At 44.2% G+C, this 26,679-nt stretch overlaps 1 protein-coding gene across 1 annotated transcript in view; it reads left to right on the top strand.

Annotated features, from left to right (window-relative positions):
- The first annotated feature begins 454 nt into the window (after positions 1–454).
- LOC115466931 (p53 apoptosis effector related to PMP-22-like) overlaps positions 455–26,679 on the top strand; it is a 32,157-nt gene continuing 5,932 nt past the window's right edge. The window contains exons 1-2 of the mRNA XM_030198522.1: positions 455–818; positions 26,123–26,260. Coding sequence (XP_030054382.1) covers positions 608–818; positions 26,123–26,260 — 349 coding nt within the window. The 5' untranslated portion in view covers positions 455–607. The remainder of the gene's footprint in view (positions 819–26,122; positions 26,261–26,679) is intronic.

The following is a 26,679-nucleotide window of genomic DNA, read 5'->3' as shown; positions in this document are numbered from 1 at the left end:
TTACTCCATGAGAAATGCTCTGTGTAGGTGGGTTATGATTTGTTAGTCTTTATGGAACCAAGGGGAACAGGGAGGAAAGAGATGTTATCAGAGAACATAATGCACAGTCTTACTATATAACAATGCCAAGTGATACCCCCTGTAAAATAGCTAAGTTTGGTCATTAGGGGCATGACATCATATCTAGGCCCTTATCTATTAAGGCTATTTTCCCATTCTGTGTGTGTGTGTGTGTGGGGGGGGGGGGGAGCTTAGTAAATACAGCTCTTAATCACATAGCCCTCAATTTTATCTTATAAATATTAAACCATGTAGCCAAACCAGTCCAGTCCACATCAGCCCAACCCTACAATTCCATTTCTGGTCCAACAGGTCCATGTAATTTCTCAGCCACTTATGTGAAGGTGGAGCTGAATTGGTACTATCCCAACAGACTTGTTTATAAAATAACAGACAATCAGACAAACAGCTCCAGATACAGGGAGTGCTCTCTGTGACAAGTGTGAATTCTGCTGCTCCTGCCTCTTCCTTTTCACAGTTTTTTTTTTTTGCTTCATTTGATTACTGTTGACCAAGTATTTGCTGTGTGGTCTGCAGGACAGGCAAGATGCTGATGTGCGGTTGTTCCTATCCACGCTGCAAGTGTATTTTACCACTGCTGCTCCTCTGCGCTATCATCTTTGGCATCATTGCTCTTGCAGGGACCCGGTGGTTGGAGACAACAGACATTGATGTGGAAGATGCCTCCCTGTGGCAGAAGTGCAGGAAGGTAACTCCATTGAATGAAGAGTGGACATGCATATCCATCTTGGGTTGGGGTAAGTCCCAGTGCTCATAAATTTGACCTGCTAGAATCTGCCAATATTGTAATCAAAGGGCTAAATACTGTGAGGAATGTTTGCATCTGAAAGACTCTATTGTCTTATTCTCATTAAGTCTCCATACTTTAAAAGGTGTGGAATCTCCCCTTGGATGAGCATAAATTATCCATGGGTGTTCTGGTACATTAAGCCCTTCTGCAGATGTTGCTACAGGCAGCTATAAAAAAGGAAGCAAACTTTATATTACCACACATTTCCCCTGCCCCATTTTTAAATGAATATTTTCACATGTTCCTTAGCACTGCAATCAGCAATTAACAGACATTTCCGTGTGTTCATGTGTGTGAGAGTGTGTGGAAAGGGAGAATAACTGTTCTTGGACAGGGAGGGAAATCTAGAGAATGAGAATTAGAATAGGAAAGTGAAGTGGGTCAATGCTGCTCTATAGTAAATCTGGGTTCCATTCCTGGGCTTCGTCTCTGTATCCTAGTTGAGGAAACTTGTATCTATGACTCCTTAAAAACAATTATCATGTGAAAAATAATAAGTTGCAGAAAATAAACTATAATTTTGTATGTTATCAGTAAAGGAATGTTTCCAGCAGTGAAGGGGGGGGGGGGGGGGGTTGACACTGTTCATTATTTATAGTCTTCAGGATGTTTGGGTACCTACGAGATGAACCTCCAGATTGGTCCAAGATACGTTTTAAGAACAGATCTTTAGCCTTATGCAAAACTCTGGAAGAAAAAATACTGTAAGCACTGTATAGGGGCACTAAACTGTTTCCTAGAAACCTCATTTTTTAAATAGGTGAATGTTATTTTGCATCACCTTAATGTAAAACAGGATGCCATGTTGGTTATTAAAGAACGTTATTGTTTGCATAATTTAATAGTTTATAAAATTTGATATACCACCTTTCCGAATAATCAAGGTGGTTTACAATAAAAATCAATAAAAGAAAAAAAAGAAAGGAACACCATTAAAATGATAATGAAAGCACACAGCACACTAGAACAAGCACTCAACCCCTCATTCTCAAAAGTATTCATTATATAGCTAATGAAAGAGCCCTGGTTGCAACCAGTCCCGCACTTGCATTAGAAGGAACAGCAAGTGCAAGGGCAGCACCTGATCTCAAGGTTCTACCTGGAATATGCAGCTGAGTCACAGGCTGCAAATATGGCAGCAAGCCCTCATGTAAAACCTGATGTACAAAAGCTAAAACCTTGTAAGATGCCCTAAATTGAATGGGTAGCCAGTGGAAATGTTTATATAAATGTGTAACATGCTCCTTATAACCAACTCCACCCAATAATCTGATGGCACTATTTTGCAGGGTCCTTAAGTGCCTCCACAAATATTTTGGTAATCCCAAATATAATACATTTGCCATAATCTAATTTAGAAATGACAAATGAGTGTAACAAAACATGCAAAGTTATAGAATCAAAATACAATCTGGCATTTAGTGCTGTATCTTGCTTTTGCATGCTTTATTTAAGCATTATGTATTTATTTATTTTTGTTACATTTGTACCCCGCATTTTCCCACTCATGGCAGGCTCAGTGGGGCTTACATGGGGCAATGGAGGGTTAAATGACTTGCCCAGAGTCACAATGAGCTGCCTGTGCCTGAAGTGGGAATTGAACTCAGCTTCTCAGAACCAAAGTCCACCACCCTAACCACTAGGCCACTTTATCAGCAGTACAATGTATGACTTTGGAAAAGATGGATTTCTATCGATTCTTCTCAAAGGAAGCATGAAACCCTGTCCTATAATCACCCAAATAGCCAACTGCAATAAAATGAAAATGTGCTGCACAATGCTTATGCTATTCAGTCAGCCATGTTAGCTTTCATAGAATCTGTTGGTTGTGACATCTTTTACAAGACTATCAAAAAGAAGTTGTAGGACATAAGCTTTCCAGAGATTGTACAGTAACATATTTCTTGTTGACCCTTTAAAAGTAGTTGTAACCTACAAAGACTCCAGGGCCAGCGTGATTACTGGAATTTATGTTTCTGGACCAGTTGGACTAAAGGGTTTTCCACAGAGACTTAAAGAAAAGGAAAACCTCTTTAGTTCATCTGGCCCAAAATATGTGTAAAGGGACATGCTTAGTACATCTGATCTGTAACAAATAGCTTGCTTTAGATTTAGAGACAAGTTCATGTTATTTGTGTAGCTAGCAGCATATATCAACCATGTCTGCTACTACTACTATCAAACCTTTATATAGTGCTACAAGATATTTGCCGTTCTTTACAGATACATAGAAGAGAGAGTCTGCTATTTATTTATTTATTTGTGACTTATATCCCACATTTTCCCACACATGCAGGCGCAATGTGGCTTACAGAGAATTAAATAAGAGTACAAACTTAACAGTTTAGGCAAGCATAAAGAAGTGAGTAGGAGGGAAGAAACTAACAAAGTGAACTAGATAGGGTAAGGAACAAGGGATGCTTTAATCAGCATGGTAAATTGAGGGGTAAGTCATAGCAAAGAGGAATGTCTTTAACAACTTCTTAAAAAGGGCATGGTCCACTTGAGTTTTAAGGTGACGAGGTAAAGTGTTCCAGTATTTGGGACTCCAATAACGGAAAGACGAGGCGAAGATTTTCTTATACTTAACTCCCTTACAATTCGGAAAATGGAGGTGGAGATAGGACCGAGCAGCAGGGTTGGCATTTCTAGGCGGAAGATCGATCAAGGGAAGCATGTATTCCGGAGCAGCCCCATAGATGATTTTATGTGTTAAGGAGCAGATCTTAAAAGCAATACGCTCCTGTACAGACACATAGGACAGATGGTGACTGAGGACAGATGGTCATTTAGGGGGAAAACATAAATCCTAAAGTGCAGGCAGGTTGTTAGACCAGCATTTCCTCCTTCTCTTCTTCATCCCTTTCAACAAATGTCTTGGCCATAGTGGAATTTGTGATGGAATCTGTAGTAGAGGTCGTAATAGGAGTTTTCATTAGAAGGAACAGAGAGCAGAATTCATTAGAAACAATCAAACTGCCCAATCTGGTTATGGTTGAGAGAGAACCACTCAATAGTGTTAGCAACGTCAAATGAGTCCCTATGAAGGAAGGGGTTTAATCCAAATTCTATCAATGAACTTGAGCCAAATTATGAATCCAATATATTTTAAATTAGTTGGAATAGATCAAATACAGTGGCCCTTTTTTTCATAATAGTTAATGTCACAGTTCTTTGAGAGAATTTGGTCACTATAATAATTAATATACTGGGTAACTTTGGGGAATAATACTTTAGTGTATTATAGAATCTATGTATTTTATAGCAGTTTTTGATAAAGCAGGTCATTTGGTCTATAAGAGGGATGGGAGACTGTGGGAAGATGTTTGACCAGAAATGAGAATAATTTTGCAAACTGTACAATTATTTAAATGCTATATTTGATTTCAACTGTTTAGCTACAGTAATGTATAATATGGAATCTGAAACTTGTCTGTAGTAAGGTATATTGGCTGAGTTTTACCACTCCTGAGGAATCAGTGCATGTATTTCATAAAGTTATTGCACTGAACATAATATGGGATTTGAAGACGTCATGATCTCACACCAGAAGGGATGAGGATGATGAACTCTATGTCATTCTCATGTTCCTTATTATTATCACAGTGCAGATAATGAGAGCAACATCATGTTTTCTTTTTTTTCTGACTTTCAAGTTCATTTTAATACTAATTTACTAAATTTCTAGGAGCTGTGTAAGTACAGACAAGGTGTGGAGATGGTGATATTCATCTGTGTTCTACACTTTATGTACATGTGAATGTTGGAAAGCGTTGTTTATCAACTAGTAAAAAAGGCCCATTTCTGACTCAAATGAAATGGGCGCTAGCAAGGTTTTCCTCGTAGTGTGTATGTTTGAGAGAGTGTGTGTGTGAGAGTGACTGTGTGTGAGAGAGTGACTGTGCGAGTGTGTGTGTGTGACAGAGAGAGTGAGACTGGGTGCGAGTGTGCCTGTGAGAGAGTGTGTGTGTGTCAGAATGACAGTGTGTGCGAGTGCATATGTGAGACACAGTGAATGTGAGAGAGAGTGTGTTTCACACAGATACAGTGTGTGTGTGAGAGAGAGAGAGAGAGAGTGTGTTTCACACAGATACAGTGTGTGTGAGAGAGAGAGTGTGTGTGAGAGCGAGTGTGAGAGTATGTGTGCGAGTCCGAGAGTGTATGAGACCGAGAGTTTGCAGACCCCTTTCCCCCTCGCTCCCTTCCACCCTTGTCCAAGTTCCAGAAACCCCTCCCACTTCTTCCCATCTGAGTTCCAGGACCCCCCTCCCACTTCTTCCCATCCCCCCTCTCCCCTTCCTGCTCCGCCTCTCCTCCCCTCTCTGAGTTCCAGGACCCCCTCCTCCTTCCCCTCCCCTCCTCCTCTACCTCCCCCTTCTTCCCATCCCCCTGGCTACCCCTTGATGCAGGACCCCCTCCCCTTGCAGTTCCGGGACCCGCCCCTCCTCTTCCAGTGCATTTCCAGGAATCCCCTCCCCCCTGTGTTGTTTCAGGACCCCCCTCTGTAGTTTCAGGACCCCCTTCCCCCTGTGTCATTCATGACCCCCCCTTCCCTCCCCTGTCGTTTCAGGACCCCCTCCCCACCTCTCTGGCCCTCCCCCTCGTAAGAGCCGGCTGTTGCTGAAACGTTTTTACCTCCTGCACGCAGGGACGCTGCTTCACACAGCTTTTTCTTTCGCTTGTGTTTCAGCTGTTCCTGTGAGGGCGGGGCCACAGGAACAGCCGAAACACAAGCGAAAGAAGAGGCATTCTGAAGCGGCATCCCTGCATGCAGGAGGTAAAAACTTTTAAGCAGCTGGCTGTTATGAAGGGGAGGGCCAGAGAGGGGGGAGTGGGAGGAGGGTCCTTGAACGACAGAAGGGGGTGAGGGGGCGTTTGCGGCACCAGCACTATCACTACTTCTCACCTGCAATGTTGTGTGTTGCCTGGGACCGTGGCTCCCTCGGAGGTCTGCTACGACCACGTCATAATGCGTCCAGTGACGTGTGTGTCTGATCTACGGAGCCTACTGCACCACCTCCAAGGGAGGCACGATCCCAGGCATGACAAAATGTTGGAGGTGAGAATTATTATATAGGGTTTACTCTTTACATTATACAAGAATGTATTTATTTTTGTTGCATTTGTACCCTGCACTTTCCCACTCATGGCAGGCTCAATGCAGCTTACATGGGGCAATGGAGGGTTAAGTGACTTGCCCAGAATCACAAGGAGCTGCCTGTGCCTGAAGTGGGATTTGAATGCAGTTCCTGAGTTCCCCAGAACCAAAGTCCACCACCCTAACCACAAGGCCACTCCTCCACTGAGTTGGAGCATTCATATTTGCCTCAATCCATTAAGCTGTACAACAACCAAATACTCCATGTTTTATACCTTACAGGCTTTAGACTTTTGAATAAATCATCCAGTATGTGGTTGGGCAAGAAACTACTTTAAACCTTACATTCATGGCTAGAGCTACTAACATTTGCTAGCAGATTACTGTGTGCTCATTATTTTACTGCAGGTCACATTTTATGCAGTGAGACCAGGTTACTAATAATGTGCTTTACTGCTGTTAGAATACCTCAGTAACTCTAGCTGTATGTTAGGAGTGATGGAATAGAACACTTGAACATGCGTGGGAAAGGGAATGGTTACAATCAAAGTGGTATACAAAGTGGAGTAGAGGAGTAGCCTAATGAATAGTGCAACAAGTTGCAAACCTAGGGAACTGGGTTTGATTCCCACTGCTGCCTGATGGTTGGCAGTGGGTTGAGATCCTGGGGAACCAGGTTTAATTCCCTCTGCAGCTCAGTGTGACCCTGGGCAAGTCACTTAACCCTCCATTGCCCTAGGTACAATGTAGTACTTAGATGGGACAGACCCTGCACCTGTAAAGTGAAATTGTAAACCTCTTAAGCAGTATATAAATACTGAAATGAGTGAGTATTATATACAGGCACTATTTTTGTAACTGGGAATATAGAGGATTAAGTGATGTGCCCAAAGTCCAAGGGAGTTGCAGTGGGACTTGAACCCAGTTTCCCAGGTTGCTGTGCTAACCATTAGGTTACTCTTTCCCCTCACATAGGGGTCTTTTACTAAGCTACAGTAGCATTTTTAGCACATGGTAGAAATCAGCTGGCAGTAAATGCTGAGACAACTATAGGAATATAATGGGTGTCTTGGCGTTTACCGCCAGCTGATTTCTACCACGAACTAAAAATGCTACCGCGGCTTAGTAAAAGACCCCCCTTAGCTAGAAGACAAATTTCTAGGTAGTATTTTCCAAGGGAAAAGTTGTATCAGAGCAGACAAGGTCTTTACTTACTCTCTTTAAAAGTCAATTTTAAAGAAGGCACTTGTAAAAATTAATTTTAAAATGTAAACGAGGTGGGGAAGAAGACTGTTGGAGGAGAAATCACTGTTTTAACAGCCTGTTCTGATAACTCTTGAGTCTGTTGAGACTTTCTCTGGTAATATACTTGTGGCAGGTTGCATTTGAGACTGAACTTCTATCTGACAGGCATCGTGAAATGTGCAATCACACCATACAGTACAATAAATCTGTCTATGTCATTAGATGAGACTTCATACTGCTATATTGAACAAAGTAAGAGCAGCAAAACCCAATGGCTCCATCATCAGTATGGAGAGGGTGCACTATGGGCATCTGACTCAGGGGCTAGAGCAGTGTAAGGCAGCAGGAGTGAACCCACTGACCTCCCACTCCTGGAGGTCCAAATTCTCTAGAAGACAGGAAAACTTAGACCCAAGAAGATCAGCTTTTAAAGAGGTGAATTTGGCTGAAGCAATCAGGACAGATAGTAAGTATCTTGCACAAAGCATGCAATTAGGAATAGAGCTGGCCAGAAGAGATACATAGATGCCAACAGTTGTCTAAGATGGACATAGACAGATGTTCAACATGAAAGTTATATTATTTTATAAATCAGGACACAGAAAATGCCAATGGGGTAATTTTATAAATTAGGTGCTAGCATTAATGTGTGTGTAATGCATGTAAATGTTTAGAATTCTAGCATATACACACGGATGTGCACACTTAGGCAGCAAGCTAACAAATATACACATAAGTGCTATTCTGCAAATACCTGTTTAACTTCCATAGTGCACCTTTGTAAGAGGGACATACACAAGGTTGGAGCTTGGGCAGAACATGGGGGTAGGGTGGGGTGGACATGGGTACCTGTCCTGGCACTTTCACTTGCACCAGCCCTCAATAAATGTGCACACATTCCAGTTCTACTGCTGTAATTGCCTATGTCCGGGTAATATTTGTTGTACACCACTTTGAGTGAATTTTTCCAAAAGGCGGTAAATAAATAAATGTAAATTTTATAAATTATTCTGAATGGAAAAGCCCTTTTTTTTAGCATACACAGCAGGCATCCTTGAATATCATTCATTAAGGATCATATTTAAAGGAGTCATTTTATAAAGCTTTTTCCCCGGATTCTATATATGGTGCTCCAATTTGGGTGCACTGCTTAAATGTGTGTGCAAATTAATTGGGTTCCAACAACCAATCATTGATGTTAATTGACACTCAAGTATCTGGCTGCATGCTATTCTGGTTGCTAGACTGAATTTGAGAGTCAATAAATTTGAAAGAGCTACTTTTCTTTTCAAAAGGTTACATTAGCTTCCGGTCCACTTGCACATTAAGTTTTAAATAGCCTGTATGGTTTTATTGTATTGTTATTGTTTTGTAATTCCATCTGATTGAGATGTTTCTTTTCTTGCAATCTGCAATGAATCCCATGGAGATATAGCAGAATATTAGTTATGATGAATGGAATGGAATGAATAAGGCAGGGTGCCTAACTCCCATAGTGCATATCCTAAAAGGGAAGGTAGCCATGGGAGGGGCATAGGCATGACAGGGGAATTCCAAAAAGTTATGTGTGCAATTATACAATACTAGGTCAGTGTGCCTAACTTGGGCACCAGCATTTACACCAGGTTTCAGCAGGAGTCTGGCACCTAAAGTTAGACGTGGGAATCGGTGCTACCTGCTATTCTATAAAGGGTGCACACTCTTTTTAGAATAGTGCTTAGCATCAACTTCTTTTGGCGCACATTTTTGAGTGCTGTTTATGGAACTCCCCCCTTTGTGCTTTACAGAAAAGTGCTATTATAAAGTTGTGTGGCCGGCCATGTGTGCACGTTTAAATCATTTTTATTAAAGCCAACCAGCAAAAGAAACATCGCTCAACAGTATTCTGCAGTATACATAAAATTGCCAGCCCCTCCTCAACCCTCCCAACCCCCTTACCCAACAAATCCCTTATCAAATGATGACTCCTCAGGTAAACAATAAATCAAGTAACATGGAGGGGCATAATTGAAAGGGGCGCCCAAGTTTTTCCGAGGATGTCCTTGCAGGACGTCCCAGCGAAGGGGTGGGGGAAACCCATATTATTGAAACAAGATGGGCGTCCATCTTTCGTTTTGATAATACGGTCTGGGACGCCCAAATCGTGAAATTTAGGTCGACCTTAGAGATGGTCGTCCCCAGTTTTCAGCGATAATGGAAACCGAGGACACCCATCTCAGAAACGACTAAATCCAAGCCATTTGGTCGTGGGAGGAGCCAGCATTCATAGTGCACTGGTCCCCCTCACATGCCAAGACACCAACCGGGCACCCTAAGGGGGCACTGCAATGGACTTCAGTTAATGATCTACCTTGTGTGCTGAGCCCCCCAACCCCCTCCCCCCCAAAACCCACTCCCCACAACTGTACACCACTACCATAGCCCTAAGGGGTGAAGGGGGGCACCTACATGTGGGTACAGTGGGTTTCTGGTGGGTTTAGAAGGGCTCACATTTACCACCACAAGTGTAACAGGTGGGAGGGGGGGGGGCCTGGATCCGCTTGCCTGAAGTGCACTGCACCCACTAAAACTGCTCCAGGGACCTGCATACTGCTGTCATGGAGCTGGGTATGATATTTGAGGCTGGCATAGAGGCTGGCAAAAAATATTTAAAAAATTTTTTTTTAGGGTGGGAGGGGGTTAGTGACCACTGGAGGAGTAAGGGGAGGTCATCCCTGATTCCCTCCGGTGGTGATCTGGTCATTAAGGGCACATATTTGTGCCTTGGTCGTAAGAAAAAAAGGACCAGGTAAAGTCATCCAAGTGTTCGTCAGGGACGCCCTTCTTTTTTCCATTATGGGTCGAGGGCGCCCATGTGTTAGGCACGCCCCAGTCCCACCTTCGCTACACCTTTGACACGCCCCCATGAACTTTGGTCGTCCCCGCGACGGAAAGCAGTTAAGGATGCCCAAAATCGGCTTTCGATTATGCAGATTTGGGCAACCCTGTGAGAAGGACGCCCATCTTGCGATTTGTGTCGAAAGATGGCGTCCTTCTCTTTCAAAAATAAGCCTGATAGTAACATAGTAGATGATGGCAGATAAAGACCTATACGGTCCATCCAGTCTGCCCAACAAGATAAACTCATATGTGCTACTTTATATGTATACCTGACCTTGATTTATCCTTGCCATTTTTGGGGTATAGACCGTAGAAGTCTGCCCAGTACTTGCCCTGCCTCCCAACCACCGGTGCTGCCACCCAATCTCCGCTAAGCTTCTGAGGATCCATTCCTTCTGATCAGGATTCCTTTATGTTTATCACACGCATTTTTGAATTCCGTTACCGTTTTCATCTCCACCACCTCCCGCGGGAGGGCATTCCAAGTATCCACCACTCTCTCTGTGGAAAAAATACTTCCTGGCATTTTTCTTGAGTCTGCCCCCCTTCAACCTCATTTCATGTCCTCTAGTTCTACCGCCTTCCCATCTCCAGAAAAGATTTGTTTGTGGATTAATACCTTTCAAATATTTGAACGTCTGTATCATATCACCCCTATTTCTCCTTTCTTCCAGGGTATACATGTTCAGGTCAGCAAGTCTCTCCTTATATGTCTTGTAACGCAAATCCCATACCATTTTTGTAGCTTTTCTTTGTACCGCCTCAATTCTTCTTACATCCTTAGCAAGATACGGCCTTCAAAACTGAACACAGTATTCCAAGTGGGGCCTCACCAACGACTTGTACAGGGGCATCAACACCTCCTTTCTTCTGCTGGTCACACCTCTCTCTATATAGCCTAGCATCCTTCTGGCTATGGCCAGAACACAACAGTTAACGATCTAACAGATAACTACCTCTAAAAGAAAGAGAATGCCACAGGGGCTCCCAGGGCTCCTGCAATCATCGACCAGGGCAACTACTGAGGGAAGGAATTTCTTGGTGCTCCAGTCACCAGTCCAGAAGAAGCGGGATATCCATTTTTGTAGAGTTGGACTGGAATCCTCCAGCCAGGAACAAAGAATCGCTTTAAGGCCAAAAAGAATCGCCTTAGAAAGAAAACACTTAAAACCTGCTGGAGCCAGATCTCTATATATGCATACTGATGAAATGGTGGAGACTTATATGTACACTGGGGAAATTCTATAACAAAGATGCTCACATTTACATGCATTTTGCATGCCAATATTCTGCGTATTTGCTCTTCTGTAAATTCACAATACATGGGGCAGAGCCAGGTCAGGACTTCCACTTATGTGTATACATATAGAATATTATAATTTAGGGCCCCTTTCAGAAAGTGGCGGTAAGCCCAACACATGCTTAACTCTCCCTAAAAAGGAAGTTCTGCCAGGCTACCGTAGCAACCCAGTGGCAGTTCCCACCCACAGCGTGCCGTCATATCCGCAGGTCCAGTTTTGGCAAAAATAAAACAAGGCCTTTTTTGCAGGGTTGCTGAAAAATGGACCTGTGCATATCCAATACACATATCTACACCAGCGCAGGCCATTTTTCAGTGCACCTTAGTAAAAGGACCCCATACTTTTTTTAGGAGCATGTTTAGGGGGCATTTTAGGGGTATTCCTCTGAATTACATTCATTCTTATAGAATATGCCCAATCTGTGCCTAATTTAGGTGCTTTCAGCAGTTGTAAATGCAGGCAACTTTAGTTAGGCACGGATTAGGTGCTATTGTATAAAGTACGGATAGCCTTTATAGAATACTGCTCAATGCACAATTCATTTACTGAATCTAGTCCCAAATACTCATCTTCAGTAGAGATATATATCCCATTCTCAGCAGATGAGGAAGTTTTTAGTAAAAGACTAAAATTCTTAAAAATCTGTTTTCTGATTTTTCACCTGAATATTATAGTGAATTGATGATGACATAGTAATGGGCACATTGTTGGAAGGCCTTTGTAAAATAGGCAACTTTTTGGAGTTTTCGCATAGGTACCTTTTCACAAATTTTAGGCACCCAAAGAGCATATTTTAGAAGATCTGTGCCATCTAGGTTGAAACAGGTTCTGTGCTTTTTTTTTTTTTTAAATTTTGTTGCCAAATGGTACATGAAGTCAGATGGACCTTGAAGAGTTTTTCTGCATATTTTCCCTTTCAAAATTATCCACAGATATAAAGTACCGGTGCACAATGCACCTGCTTTTGTGTTCAGGTGAAATTTCAAAGAACATAAGAAGCCGAAGATAGGCCCTCTTGAGAAAGACCAAGTTCCATTGAACCCTATGTCCTGTCCTTGAAAAATACAATCTACACTTGCTCTTTTCCTTCCCTGACCGTTATCAATAGAAATCAATCAAAATAAAACATGGAAAAGAAAATAAGATGATACCTTTTTTATTGGACACAACTTAATACATTTCTTGATTAGCTTTCAAAGGTTGCCCTTCTTCGTCAGATCGGAAAAAAGCAAATGTGGTAGCAGATAGTATATATGAGTGAGACATCCAAGCATTACTTTGACAGTTTGGCAGAGTGGGAGGAAGGGGGTGGGTAGGAGGTATGCATGGGGGCATCAAAACATTTCATTGATATTTTAACAGGATGGGTGTGGGTAGGCGAGAGGAGGGTGATAAACAGAGAAATACAACCTTATGGTTTACATTGGGCTAGAAAACCCAGATCCTTGTTAAGTCCTGTCTGTAGGGTGTCAAAATATTCAATCATTCTAACTTCAAAGCAGTGGCGTTCCTAGCCTGGATGACACCCGGGGCAGATCGCAGATGCGCCCCCCCCCCCGGGTGCAGCGCAGCCCCCCCTGCGAAATGACACCTCCCCCCCGGCGAAATGACCCCCCCCCTGGGTGCACTCTGCTGGGGGGGGGGGGGTGCCGCGGCGCGTGCCTGTTGGCTCCGAGTTCGCTAACTTCGCTCGTTCGCTGCAGCTCCCTCTGCCCCGGAACAGGAAGTAACCTGTTCCGGGGCAGAGGGAGCTGAAGCGAACGAGCGAAGTTAGCGAACTCGGAGCTGACAGGCGCGCGCTGCGGCACCCCCCAGCAGCGTGCACCCGGGGCGGACCGCCCCCACCGCCCCCCCCTTGGTACGCCACTGCTTCAAAGGTCTTACGTTCCTGTATTGTTTTAAAGTTACCTTTCAGAATTCTTACTGTGAAATCACTAGTGCAGTGTTCTGGTCCTGTAAAGTGTTGTCCCACAGGGGTGGGAACCCGACTGGCACTGGCTATCTTCATGTGGTGTCTGTCCCTGACCAAAACATGAGAAGCTAACAATAGTGAATAAGATGCAAGGTAACATTTTTTTGAACAGGAATGCAGGCCAATGATCCAACGGAGAAGATGCTGGGTGAAGTTTTCTGGGCAATCTTGGTTACTGCATAATGAGTAAGTGGATGAAATGTCCTCCAAAGTGAAATAATCACCAAGGGAGGAGGAGGAGGATCAGAAAGGTCTAAAGACTTCATAGATTAGACACAACCAGAGATTTACAAAGTGTGCCTGGCCAGTTTCTTGGGCTTTGCTTCCTGCCTGTTTCTCCTTTCAGGATGTCTGTCTGTTCCAGTAACTGTTTTTTTCAGGAACCTGCCAGCTTGCTTGCTCAGACCCCTGAGGAAGGCTTTTTGCCAAAACATGGTCCATGTAGGGCCACCTGGGTCATCTTTTCATTGCTTTGTGGATTACTGCTTGAGAACTTTGGCAAATAAACTGTTTTAGAAGTTTGGACTCCAGTTTCTGCCTGTGTCTTTTGGAACATTTTCTCCTTTCCACCCTCGTTTTGTACCTTTGGTCCTTCTGTGGAAGTTGTGTGGACGCTCGTTTTTGTTTGGGCTGGTGCATCTGAATTATTGTAGATATTGGCAAGGTTCCTAATCGCGCACTCAGTTTATTTAAATCAAGATATGCTAGTTGCCTTCTGGGGAAGGTTTGTACTGAGACACGGGTAGGCTGCAGAGAATTGGGAATTGTAAGTAATAAGGATAGTCAAGATGCTGCTTTAACCTTGGCACCCCTTCATCCTGGTGCATAGACAATTGTGAATTAGTCAATATGGAAAATTGTAATCTGAATATGGGAAATGTAAACCAAAGGTTCAAAAACGTTTAATGGAAAGATGACAGGTGGTCTGAAATGTCAAGAAGGACTGGAAGAGAGCATAATTTTCAACTTATTATGCTCATAATTATTTGAGACGCCTATTATTCAGCACCCACTCTGAGCCATTCTCTGCCCCTCCCTCGGCTTCTTTTATGATTAGAGAGCACAGGGATGGATCTCTCACTGGCAGTGCTACAGCTGTGCCATCTCCAAAGCAAGCAGCAGCATGCCAATTGATGAGAAAAATACACTTGAGTTACTCCCAGTAGATGGAAAGAACTCCTAGGCAAGTAGGACTGGTTCCTGAAGAGACCCACCCACAGCTGTGCTGGTAGGAAACCTGTCCCACTGCTGCTGTTGCTGCCAACTTCAGGAATACAGAGAAATGCTGAGGGTAGTACTGTCTTTAGGCCACTGCACATGGTACACTGGATCCCATAAATAGAGATCAAAAAGGCATGGGATCAACACAGAAAATGGATGGCAGAAAATACAAAATTTTAATGACTGCTTGTGTTTTGATATGTTGAGTGTTGCTTAGAGGGTGACTGGCTGTGAGTAACTAAGGCCAGTGCTGGGCAGACGTCTATGGTCTGTGACCCATATATGACAAGACAGATTGGGATAGGTTGGAGAGGGCTTCAACAGCAGCTCCAGCAGTTGGAACGTAAGGATAATGCTAGATGGACTTCTACAGTCTATGTCCCAGAATTGGCAAAGAAAAAACAGGATCAGGTATTTTATAGCACATTCATTGTTGGTTTAATTAAGAGTTGATAATGAGTATGACTGTTGGACAGACTAGATGGACCATTTAGGTCTTTATCTATGGTCATCTACTATGTGTATATTTGCACCTGATCTTTGGAGCACGTAATTCTGGGTTAAAATATGTGCATAGATTTGAATTTTCAAAAGTATGTGCATAAGTGCAAGCACCTCCCCCACTGTTGGGAATGCATCCTCAAACAGAGGCTATGCTTATTGTATGGAGGTTGTATGAGCATTTGCATATCAGGTGGGCAGTTTAGTAACAGAGTACTACTACTAATCATTTCTATGGTGCTACTAGACATACGCAGCGCTGTACACATTATAAGCAAGTACTTTCTCTGTCCCTAGAGGGCTCATAGTCTAAGTTGATGTACCTGGGGCAATGGAGGATTAAGAGACTTGCCCAAGGTCACAAGGAGCTGAAGTGGGAATGAAACCCGGGTTGCCAGGATCAAAGCCTACTGCACTAACCTTTAGGCCACAGATGGAATCCACACACGTTCCACAGGAAAAGTAAAAAAACAAAGCAAAGATGAAAGTGGGACTTACTAAGTAACCAAGGGAAACCACGGAAAAAGAGCGTCCAAAAGTTTATTTGCCAATGGTAAACCAGACCTAAGAAAAGACCCAACACGGACTGTGTTTCAGCTAAAAGAGCCTTCCTCAGGGGTTGGATCGGTTCAAATTGGTCAACTTCACAGAATCAAAACATGTAGAACAAAATGACTCTTGAAGTGATGATATCACTTGTGAAGAGAGCACATCTGCTAGCATAACGAGAGTCCTTTTGTTTTACAAGTTTTATGATTCTGTGAAGTTGACTGACTTGAACCGATTCGACTCCTGAGGAAGGCTCTTTGGTTGAAACACGGACAATGTTGGGTCTTTTCTTTGGGTAGGGTTCATCGAGGGCTGGTATTGAGGGGGGGAGGCAAACAGGGCAGCTGCCCTGGGCTCCACAGCTCCAGGGGCCATCCTTCTGATGAGTCCCGCCCATGAGGAAGCAGGAAGTTACCTCACAGAAGGAAGGTCTTGACAGAAGGAAGGCCCTGATGCCGGCCAGAGCAGTGTGTCTTGATGGTTGCTGCTGCCAAAACTGAGGACTGAGGTAAGCTTCAAGGGGAGAGGGGGAGGAAGGGTGAGAGAGAGAGACGCTGGATTTGGGAGGCTGGAGGTAGGAAGAGGGAGAGTGCCCTCTTGTCTGTGCCATGAACCTGGGGGAAGAGAGAGGGACTGTGGACAGGCATGAAAACAGTATCTTCAGGCAGCAAAACCTAGGCACCAGGTCTGATTTTTAGTTTAGGCTCCATGGCAACCTGCCCTCCACTATCCTCGCCTCCCAACCACCAACCTCTCTTCCCCCACCTGCTCCGCCAACCAATTTCGGCTAAGCTTCTGAGGATCCATTCCTACTGCACAGGATTCCTTTATGCATATCCCACGCATGTTTGAATTCCGTTACCGTTTTCATCTCCACCACCTCCCGCGGGAGGGCATTCCAAGCATCCACCACCCTCTCCGTGAAAAAATACTTCCTGACATCTTTCCTGAGTCTGCCCCCCTTCAATCTCATTTCATGTCCTCTCGTTCTACCGCCTTCCCATCTCCGGAAAAGACAGTAGAACGTCTGTTGATAAATCTGTCTTATCTGTCCCCTTCTCCTCTACTGCTAATTCCATACTCCGTTGCTTTTATCTTGCTGCACCTCACGCCTGAAATAGACTTCCCGAGCCTGTACGTCTAGTCCCCTCTTTGGCCGTTTTCAAGTCCAGACTTAAAGCCCACCTCTTTACCACTGCTTTTGACTCCTAACCACTGCTCACTTGCCCTATCCTTTTATCCTCACCTCTTTATTCCCTTACCCTTAATTGTTCTGTCTGTCTGCCTGTCTTATCTAGATTGTAAGCTCTTTGAGCAGGGACTGTCTTTTTTGGGTATGGTGTACAGCACTGCGTATGCCTTGTAGCGCTATAGAAATGATAAGTAGTAGTAGTAGTAACTCTCATTGAGCTACAGTTGAAAAAGGCATGAACTAAATCCAAATTCAAAATCCAGTATCAGGCATACTGTGAAGTAGTACAAAACCCTGCAAAATTACTCAGGACTTATAAAACAACTAGTAAAAAAGGCCCGTTTCTGTTTTAAAGGAAACGGGCGCTAGCAAGGTTTTCCTCGGAGTATGTATGTTTGAGAGAGCGTTTGTGAGAGTGACTGTGAGAGAGAGTGAATGTGCGAGTGTGTGTGTGTGTGTGACAGAGAGTGAGAGTGGGTGCGAGTGTGTGTGTGTGAGAATGAGAGTATGTGCCAGAGTGACTGTGAGAGAGAGTGAATGTGCGAGTGTGTGTGTGTGTGTGACAAAGTGAAAGTGGGTGCGAGTGTGTGTGTGAGAATGAGAGTATGTGCCAGGGTTCCCCCTCCCTGTATCCACCCCAGCGATGCTGTTCTCTCCCCTGCCCCCCTCCCGCCACCCAGCGAGTCTCCTCTGTCCCCTGCTCCCCATCCAGCCACCCAGGGAATTGCTCAGTGCCTGGAGGGGGGGGACGGACGGACGGGGAGAGAGCATCCCTGGGGGGGGAGGGGTAGGACCATCGCAGGACAACATCCCCTGGGGGGGGGGACTCACTGGACACAACACGCGCTGCAGCTCATTCTCTTCTACCCAACAGCCCCCCAGATCCCATCCCCTCAGCCGCCCCTGCAGTGCAGACGGTACCCGGTACCCCACCTCCTGCTCCAGCGCCTCCAGACCGCTCCCTCCCAGCACCGCAACCCTTACCGGCCAGTGCGCTGCTCTTCACCTCCAGGACGACGATGGCTTAGTTCTCCCGTCCTCCTCCTCCCCATCCCGGCCGCACAGGCCGAAGCGCTGCCGGGCCGCCTCCTCCTCCCGCCCTCTCTCCTGCGCTACAGTACCTACCGGCGCGGCCCCCAGCCACTGCGCATGCTCCCCGTGCACACGCGCAACCGCCGCACTACTCTGCGCGCCACCCGGCCGGGAGGGACTTGCAGGTTGCTTCCGGCTAGGGATTTGCAGTTGGCTCCTTGAATGTGCTCCGCCCTTAACGTCATAACGTTTGACGCGAGGGCGGGGCCCAGAGACTGATTTTCTGTGGCTTCAGAGCTTCGAACATACGAACTGGCTTTAGTGACGTCAGAGCAAATAGAACATTGAGGGTGAGTTTTATATATATAGATTCTACCATGACATAACACTGACTTCCAGGTGTCACACAAAGTTCTTCCTAGAGAAAAAAAACAACAACACTGTAAACACTGCAGCGGGCAGAAGAACATCAATGTACCTATTGGAAAACTGAACAAGCTGGAACAGTACAGATCAGTCCTACCCAGACACTTGATGCAAACAGAATGCCAGGCCTTTTTTCCACACATGATCATAGGTAGACCCTCATGAAGAACAGAATAACCACAAACTAAAAATAAAAATATGTAGACAAAAATTAAACTGAACCCCAAGAAGCCATGCTCTGCATACAGTGCAAAACCAAAGAAACAGAAACAGTGACATGTCCCTTTGAACCATGCAAAATATAGGGATCCTTTTACCAAGCTGTGGTAAAAGAACCCCTGTGGTGACAAAACTCGCACGCCGAGGCCCTCTTTTACAGTAGTGGATAAAAGGATTTTTTTTTTTTAAATGAAAATGGTTGTGCAATAAGTTAAGCACTTGCTTTGTGGCCATTTCTTGGGAAGCCCTTACCGCCTCCTATTTAGGAGGCAGTAAAGGGTTCCTATGCTAATCTGGCGGTAACCGGGCTACTGCTGGGAAAGCCCCTTGTGCTAAAAAAATAACATTATTTTTTGAGTGCTAGACAGTGGCGTAGCTACGTGGGGCTTGAGGGGGCCTGGGCCCCCGTAGATTTGGCCCTGGCCCCCCTGCCGACAATCCCCTTGAACCCCCCTCCCGCCATCAACCCTCCCCCACCGTCACCGCATCAGATACCTTGTTTGCTGGCGGCGGTCCCTGAACCCCGCCAGCCGAAGAGATTGTTCTTCAAATCTTCAGTGCCGGAGTAGCGCCTTCGTTCAACCAAGTTCCTTGTGCGATCAGCTGTTTCTGACGCCTTAGATCCTGCACCGTGCACGTAGCCCCATGCAGGACGTAAGGCGTCAGAAACAGCTGATTACACCAGGAACTTCGTTGAACGAAGGCGCTACTCTGGCGCTGAAGAAGACTCTCTTCGGCTGGCAGGGTTCAGGGACCCCCGCCAGCAAAAAAGGTATCTGTTGCGGTGGCGGGGTGGGTGGCGACGGCGGGGGAGGGTTGGTGGCGGGAGGGGGTTCAAGGTGGTCGTTGGCAGGGGGGTCCAATGTGGCAGCGGTGGCGGCTCTGGGGGGCAGCTAAACAGTGCCCCCCACCTCGGGCTCTGGCCCCCCCCCTCCTGGTGAGGTCTGGCTACGCCCCTGGTGCTAGAAATGACACACGGAACACACTATAAGTACTGCCAGGCTGCTGCAGTAGCCCAGTGGCAGGGCCAATTTGCTGCATGCCACTGCTGCTGTAGTCGTACCGTGGCTTTGTAAAAGGGCCCCACAGTGAGCAGATGTAAATTTCAAAAACTTACATATTCCAATTGCTACATTAAAAATGAACAAATAAAACAAAAACAGAAAATAAGGTGATACCTTCTTATTGGACTAACTTATTACAATTTTTGACTAGTTTTTGCAGGCCAAAAACTCCTTTTTTAACCCCCCTGTTTACTAAGCCATGCTAGCGGCTGCCATATGCTAATGTCGACTCATTGGCATTGCCGCGTGGCTTAGTAAACATGGAGGTAAGTCAGGACAAGCATACTGTTACAGCAGCATACTGTCCTGACCTTGAGAATTAGGTTTTGGTCTCCGAAAGCTTGAAAAAAAATGTATTTAGTCCCATATAAAGGTCACCATGTTTTTTGTTTTATTTATATTTATTAACTTTTAAAGTGGACTAACATAGCTGCTGCATTACGTCATCCTAAATTAAAAATAAAATTATCTTTTTTTACCTTTGCTGTCTGGCCATTTAATTTGTATAATTGTGTTGGTCCTGGTCTCTAGTTACTGCTTTCCTGTCCTCTTCTAATCAGTGCAATTTTTCTAGCAAAAAAGGTGCCGGTATTCAAATGCCAGGCCACCCTTCAGGGGTGGGGTGATCACTGAGGGACTTACTCCACAATGGCCATGCCCCCTGCAACCAGTCACAGAATCTATGATAAGGCAGAATTGGTATCTTGAGACTGAGCTCTTTCATTAAAACTTGTGGTCCATGGGTCAATTTTAGAAGACACTGGAAAAGGTGCCGGTACTCAGTACCCCCTCAAAAAAAGCCCTGCTTCTAATTCTTCTTGCAAGGGTCTCCTTTCTATATGTAATTCTTTTTTCTACTTCTGTCTTTTTCACCTCTTACACCACACCCAATGCCAAAACTGATCTGTTCCAATTGGCTTTCTTCCATTTTTTCTATTTCATTCATATTATCTAGCTTCAATCTCCCTCTTTTTACCGCATCTACCTACAGCTTTTCATCTCTTTCCCTCACTTTGGCCCTCCTGTTCTCCTTTCTCTTATTCCCTAGTTTTTCACTAGCTCTTTCCTCTCTCCCACTGCCATCCAGGATCTCTTCTTTCTCTGCCCCTGCCATCCAACATCTCCTCCTTTTCTGTTTCTATCACCTGCCATCCAGTATCTTGTCTGCCGCTCTCTTTCCTACCACCATCCGGCATCACATCCTCTTCTCTCTCTACCTTTGCCATCCTGCATCTCTTCTCCTTCTGTTTCTATCACCTACCATCCAGCATCTTCTATCTCTCTCTCTCCCCCTTTACCATCCTGCATCACCTCTCATCTCTCTCTCCTACCTGCCATCCAGAAACTCCTATCTTGTCTCTCTCTCTCTCCCTCCCCTGCCATCCAGCATCCCATCTCTTGTCTCTCTCTTTCTACCCCTTCCAACTAGTATCCCTTCTTGTCTTTCTCTCCTCCTTCTCCCTCCACCATCCAGTATCTCCTCTGTCTCTCTTTCTGGAGGAGTAGCTTAGTGGTTAGTGCAGCAGACTTTGATCCTAGGGAACTGGGTTCAATTCCCACTGCACCTCCTTGTGACTCTGGGCAAGTCACTTAACCCTCCATTGCCCCAGGTACAAATAAGTACCTGTATATACACGTAAACCACTTTGAATATAGTTGTAAAAAACACAGAAAAGTGGCATATCAAATCCCATTCCTTTTCCTGTTCCCTTACCCTACTATCCAGCATTGCCTTTGTTTGTTTGTCTGTCTCTCTCCCCACATGCCACATCCAGCATTGTCCCCTCTCTCCTCCTGCCATGCAGTATTGCCTCCTCTCTGTCTCTCCCTGCATCCAGCATCTCTTCTATGTCTCTCCACATACCCCATTCCCCTGTCATCCAGCATTGCTTGTTTCTCGCCCCCTGGCATGCAGCAATGCCTCTTTCTCCTCTCCACTCCTTACACTATTTAATATTGCCCCTGCCTATCTCTCTTCCTCTCATCCAGCATTGTCCCTCTCTATATCTCACTCTCCCCTCCTATGCAACATTTACTCTGTCTGCAGTCTCTCATTCTGTCCAGCCCATAACCTCTGTCTCTCCCCCCACTTTATCCAGTATTGCCTCATTTCTCTCTCCCTCCCTCCCTCTCCATCCACTGCCACCCTGCAGCACAGTTTCATTCTCTCATTTTCATTGCACCTGCACCGTCGGGCTCACACTAATAAACAACCATAGAAGAGCATGGGATTGGGCTCTCTGCAGCGAGACTAGTGTTTCTTGTGCCAGTTCTGGAAGTTTACATCAGAGGAGGTGGGACCAGCACTAGCAGCACCACAGAGATCCAGGTTCCGTGCTCTTCTATGGTTGTTTATTAGCGCAGTTCTGGCAGCGGAGGTACCATGGGAGGGAGCCAAACTGTGTTGCAGTGGATGGGAGGGGAGAGGCAGTGGGTCCAGTGGGCAGGGAAGGTCACAGTTCAGGCTGGGGAAGCTTAGCCCTCCCTAAGCCTCTTATACGGGGTGCCCATGCTTTTCCTCCATAATTTTTCTTACCACCAAAGTGAGGCTTACTGGTCTGCAGTTTCCCACTTCTTCTCTGTCACCATTTTTGTGGGGAGGGACCACATCCACCTTTCTCCAATCCTATGGAACTCCCCCCCCCCCATCTCCAAGGATCTATTATACAAACCTTTAAGAGGACCAATTAGAACCTCTTTGAGCTCCTTCAATATTCTCAGATGTATTTCATCTGGTCCTACAGCTCTGTCCATTTTCAGTTTTTCCAGATGTTCATAAACACTTTCTTCTGTGAATGCTGCAATATCTACTCCACTTCCATATATGTCTGGGTCAGCCAACAGAGGACCTTCTCCAGGATTTTCTTTCGTGAACACAGAACAGAAGTATTTGTTTAGTATGTCCACCTTTTCCTCATTACTCTCCACCTACTGGTTCATAGCAACTTTCAGTGTCACAACTCCATTTCTAGCTTTCCTCTATTTATGTCTCTAGCCATTTTTTCCACTTGCACTTTCGTCAGCCGTATTTCTGTCTTTGACTCTTTGAGTTTTATGCGTATTCTGTTCTATGTTCTTCTTTCTATGTCCTTCTATACTTCATAAATGCCACCTTTATTCCTTCAAACAGTTGTTTGGTCAGCCATATAGGTTTCTTTTTCCTCTTGCTTTTGTTTACTTTCCTTACCCAATGATCCATTGCCATTTTTATTGCTCCTTTCAGCTTGGACCACTGACTTTCCATTTTTCTTTTATCCTGCCATCCTGTTAGCTCTTTCCTCGGGTGCTTCCTCATTTTATTAAAGCCAGCATGTCTGAAATCCAGTACTTTGAGTTTTGTGTGTCTACACTCTCCTTTAACTCCAATATATATAATAATGGTGTGGTCTTTGATAGCTGTTTACATGAAAGAAAGTATACATCGTTCATTCTACATTGACACTGACTTCTCAACTTGTGGTGAGGTTCTCAGGTCATATGCATGAATAGCTTACTTATGATAAAACTTATAGTTCACTGAAACTCCACTACAAACAATCCGCATGAGATTCAAAGCCATTTACGTGACCAGGAGAGGTTCCAGGCTGTTTAATGGCTTGCCCGAGGATATCTGGGAATATTTAGCAGCACTTAATCGATTAGTGCCACTGACTATCCCATTAACTGACCATACCCTAACTAGTTAGGTTAGGGTAGGACTGAGCTGAGGGATTGGCAGAATGCGAACTTAGCTGGTTAGCAGCAGTTTTTAGCTCACTAACCTCCTAAGTAACCACATGAACTCCCATTTACTAAACTGAGCTAGCAGCTGCAGTGTGCTGCCAGCACAGCCCATTCAGTTTGAATAGGCTGCGTTGGCATTGCCACATGGCAGTCTCTAGCACAGTTTAGTAAACAGGGGGAAAGTTAGGATAGCAAAAAGGCTGTTCTAACTTTATGTGATGAAGTTAAATGGCTGCTGGTCTGAATATCGTCCGGCACCCGGTTAATTTCCAGGTGATTCCTGAGACTTTGGACATTCATGAATATCTGAGGCTGTGAGCTGTGAGTGACTCAGATGCCACTTACTGCTGCATGCTGAATGTTGGGCAGAATCTGTATACTGATTATGTGTTTGTTTCATATGTTCCTCTGCTTCACATATCCCACTGGTGTCTCTGTGTCCCTTTCTTTCAGATCTCTGAAGTACTGTTTCCACTATCCATGCCAGTTTGCAAATTACTGCAAAAGCTCACTCAGTTCTTATTCATTGGTTGTTCCTCCCTTGCATATAAATTTTGTTTTTGATTAGGATCTCTTGTGCCATATTTATTCAATCTGTCACACTGCTGTTCCAGTTTACCTCTTCCAATACCTTTCCAGTGCCTCTTCTCTTTTCCCGTTTACTGCTATGCCAGCATTTCACTGCTGCAAGCAACTGCTTTAGGAATTTCCCAGCTTCCCTCTTAATTTCTGGGACTGGCCGGCCCAATACAAAATGTTGCAACTTCCACAGGCTTTGAGTCTTCATGGTTTCCTTTATAGCTTGCTTTCCAGAAGGTCTCTACTTTTGGACATCTCTAAAAGGCATGCATCATGAACTCCATATCTCCACACCTTTTCCTGCATAAATCTACAAATTTCAGGGTATTGCTTATCAAGCCTCTCTCAGATGTGAAGTACCATCTATACTATATAGATGATATCTTATGATTTCCTAGTTGTCCCATTTCACAAAAAATAGAAAAAGGAAATGACAGCAGATAAAGACCACATAGCCTATCAAGTCTTTCCATCCATACTATGTGCTTGTCCTATGCTTTCTTGAATTCAGATACAGTCTTCGTCTTCACCACTTCCACTGGAAGGTCATTGCATGCACCCACCACCCTTTCCTTAGATTACTCCAGACTCTATCCCCTTTCACCTTCATCCTAAGCCTTTTCATTCCAGATGCATAGGATACTGCCAAGTTAAAACCATATAACTTGACTTTCTCCAGAGCATTCTGTTTTCTGTTTGTTTGTGGAGGCTTTTTAATGGAACATTCCATTATATATTATAGTGGAACTGGAAAATACTCAGAGGGGCAACAAAAATGATAAAGGGATAGAATGATTCCCTTATGTATAAAGGCTAAACTAAATAGGGCTCTTCATTTTAAAGAAAAACAGACAAGATATGACAGAGGTTAGAAAGTTATAAGTAGGAAGGAACAGGCAAATAGAGAATAGTTATTTTGTATATTGCCTTTTTGTGGTACACTGAAAGTGGTTTACATATTTAAATCAGACACTTTTTCTCTGTCCCTAGTGGCATTACCATCTGTTTTGTTTATACCTGGGTAATTGAGGGTTGAGTAACTTGCCCAGGGTCACAAGAAACTACAGTGGGAATTGAACCCAGTCCCCAAAGTTCATAGCTTACTGCACTAACCATTAGGCTACTCCTTATGCCTTCAAATTATACCAGGAAAAGGAAAACTCCATGAAACTGACAGATAGCAGATTTAAAATAAAATGGAGAAAGTAGATTTTTCACTCAATAAACAAGAAATATGTGGAATTTATTGACAGATGTGGTGAAGGAATCCAGCATAGTTGGGTTTTAAATGAATTTGGACAAATTATTATAATAAGTATAATAAATAATTATTAGCCAATTAGACTTTGGAAAGCTATCACTCATCTCTAGAAAGGAGCTTCAAGAAACTGCTGGATACGTCCTAAGGACCAGGACTGGTCAGAGACAAGATACAGGGTTTGATGGATCCAAAGTCTGACAGAACATGGCATGTCTTATGTACCCATTTGCTTGTATTTTAGTACATATTGAAAGGAGAAATTAGAGCTTAAGCCTCACAGATTATTACTGCATTGGCTCTTCATTCAGCCTAAGGCCAACTCTGCTTTCTTTATTTGCAAATTACTGTGAAATGTAATGAACCTGAAGGAAAGAGCGTATTCTCTTTAGCAGGTGCATTTTTTGGATTTGAGATTTGGGAGGAAGTTATTATCGTGGGCTACCATTAAGATGGGTTATTTTTCCCCAACTTGTGCTGTTTTAGCACACGTCCCATTTTATGCACTCACACCTAGTTAGCAATGACCCAGGTTAACAGTAAAATAACTTATCTTAATGGTAGCCCACATTGATAACTCCCCCTCTTTATTTATTTGCCAGTTTCAAATCCAAGCTTGCGTTTTGTGATATGAGATTTATAGAAAGTGAATAGTAGGTACTAGTGGTGAGTGAAGCCTGCTGGGTTGTTTATGTCATCAACATTATCTACAAGGGTGTGAGCCTGTTCTTCAACTTATCACCATTTCATAAACATTAGAGATAGTCTTAAAGAAAACTGGATTCTATCTGGCCTGTCTGTACCTTGTCTAAAAGGAAGCATATGATGGAGCCTTATGCAAAGTTTGAAGATGCAATGACTGTGTTGACTAAAAATTTGGTATGAGAAATAAAAACCACACACTAAACTGAAATTGTCACTGAACTCACAGTACTGAGGAGTTTATGTAATTTTAATATGATAATTTGTCTGTTCTTTTTTTTTTTCATAGCTTGGGGAAGAGCAACAGCTGCCCTGATGGTACTTGGCTTCATATTCCTTGTCATCTGTTTCCTCCTCTCCTTAGTGGCCTTCTGTGTACCACAGCTTCGCTTGGCAAGACCAATTGGAGCTTTGCTCTTTCTTGCTGGTAAGACCTGGTCCTTTTGTACTACCTTTCAAGGTTGTAGTTGTCAACATGAGCTACCATTAAGATGGGTTATTTTACCACTAACTCGTGCTATTTTAACACAAATTCCATTTTATACAATGAGACCTTGTTGCTAATCAAGACATCTTAACAGTAGTCCATATTGATAATTTTCTCCCTTAAAGAATTGAATTATCAAAGGTTTTTTCCCTCCACATAGAAACAGGATAGTCCCTTGAAAGAGATAAAACCCTCATCCATCATTTAATTTTATCATGAGTTACTTGACACTATGCCAGTTGTAGCTTATAGTTATGAAAAAAGCACTAAAACATAAGCATTGCCACACTGGGTCAGACCAAAGGTCCATCTAGCCCAGCACCCTGTCTCCGACAGTGGCCAATTCAGGTCGCAATCAC

This window comes from Microcaecilia unicolor, chromosome 3 (assembly GCF_901765095.1).
Source record: "Microcaecilia unicolor chromosome 3, aMicUni1.1, whole genome shotgun sequence".
Classification (NCBI taxonomy): domain Eukaryota; kingdom Metazoa; phylum Chordata; class Amphibia; order Gymnophiona; family Siphonopidae; genus Microcaecilia; species Microcaecilia unicolor.
This window is presented reverse-complemented; position numbering and strand designations above follow the sequence as displayed.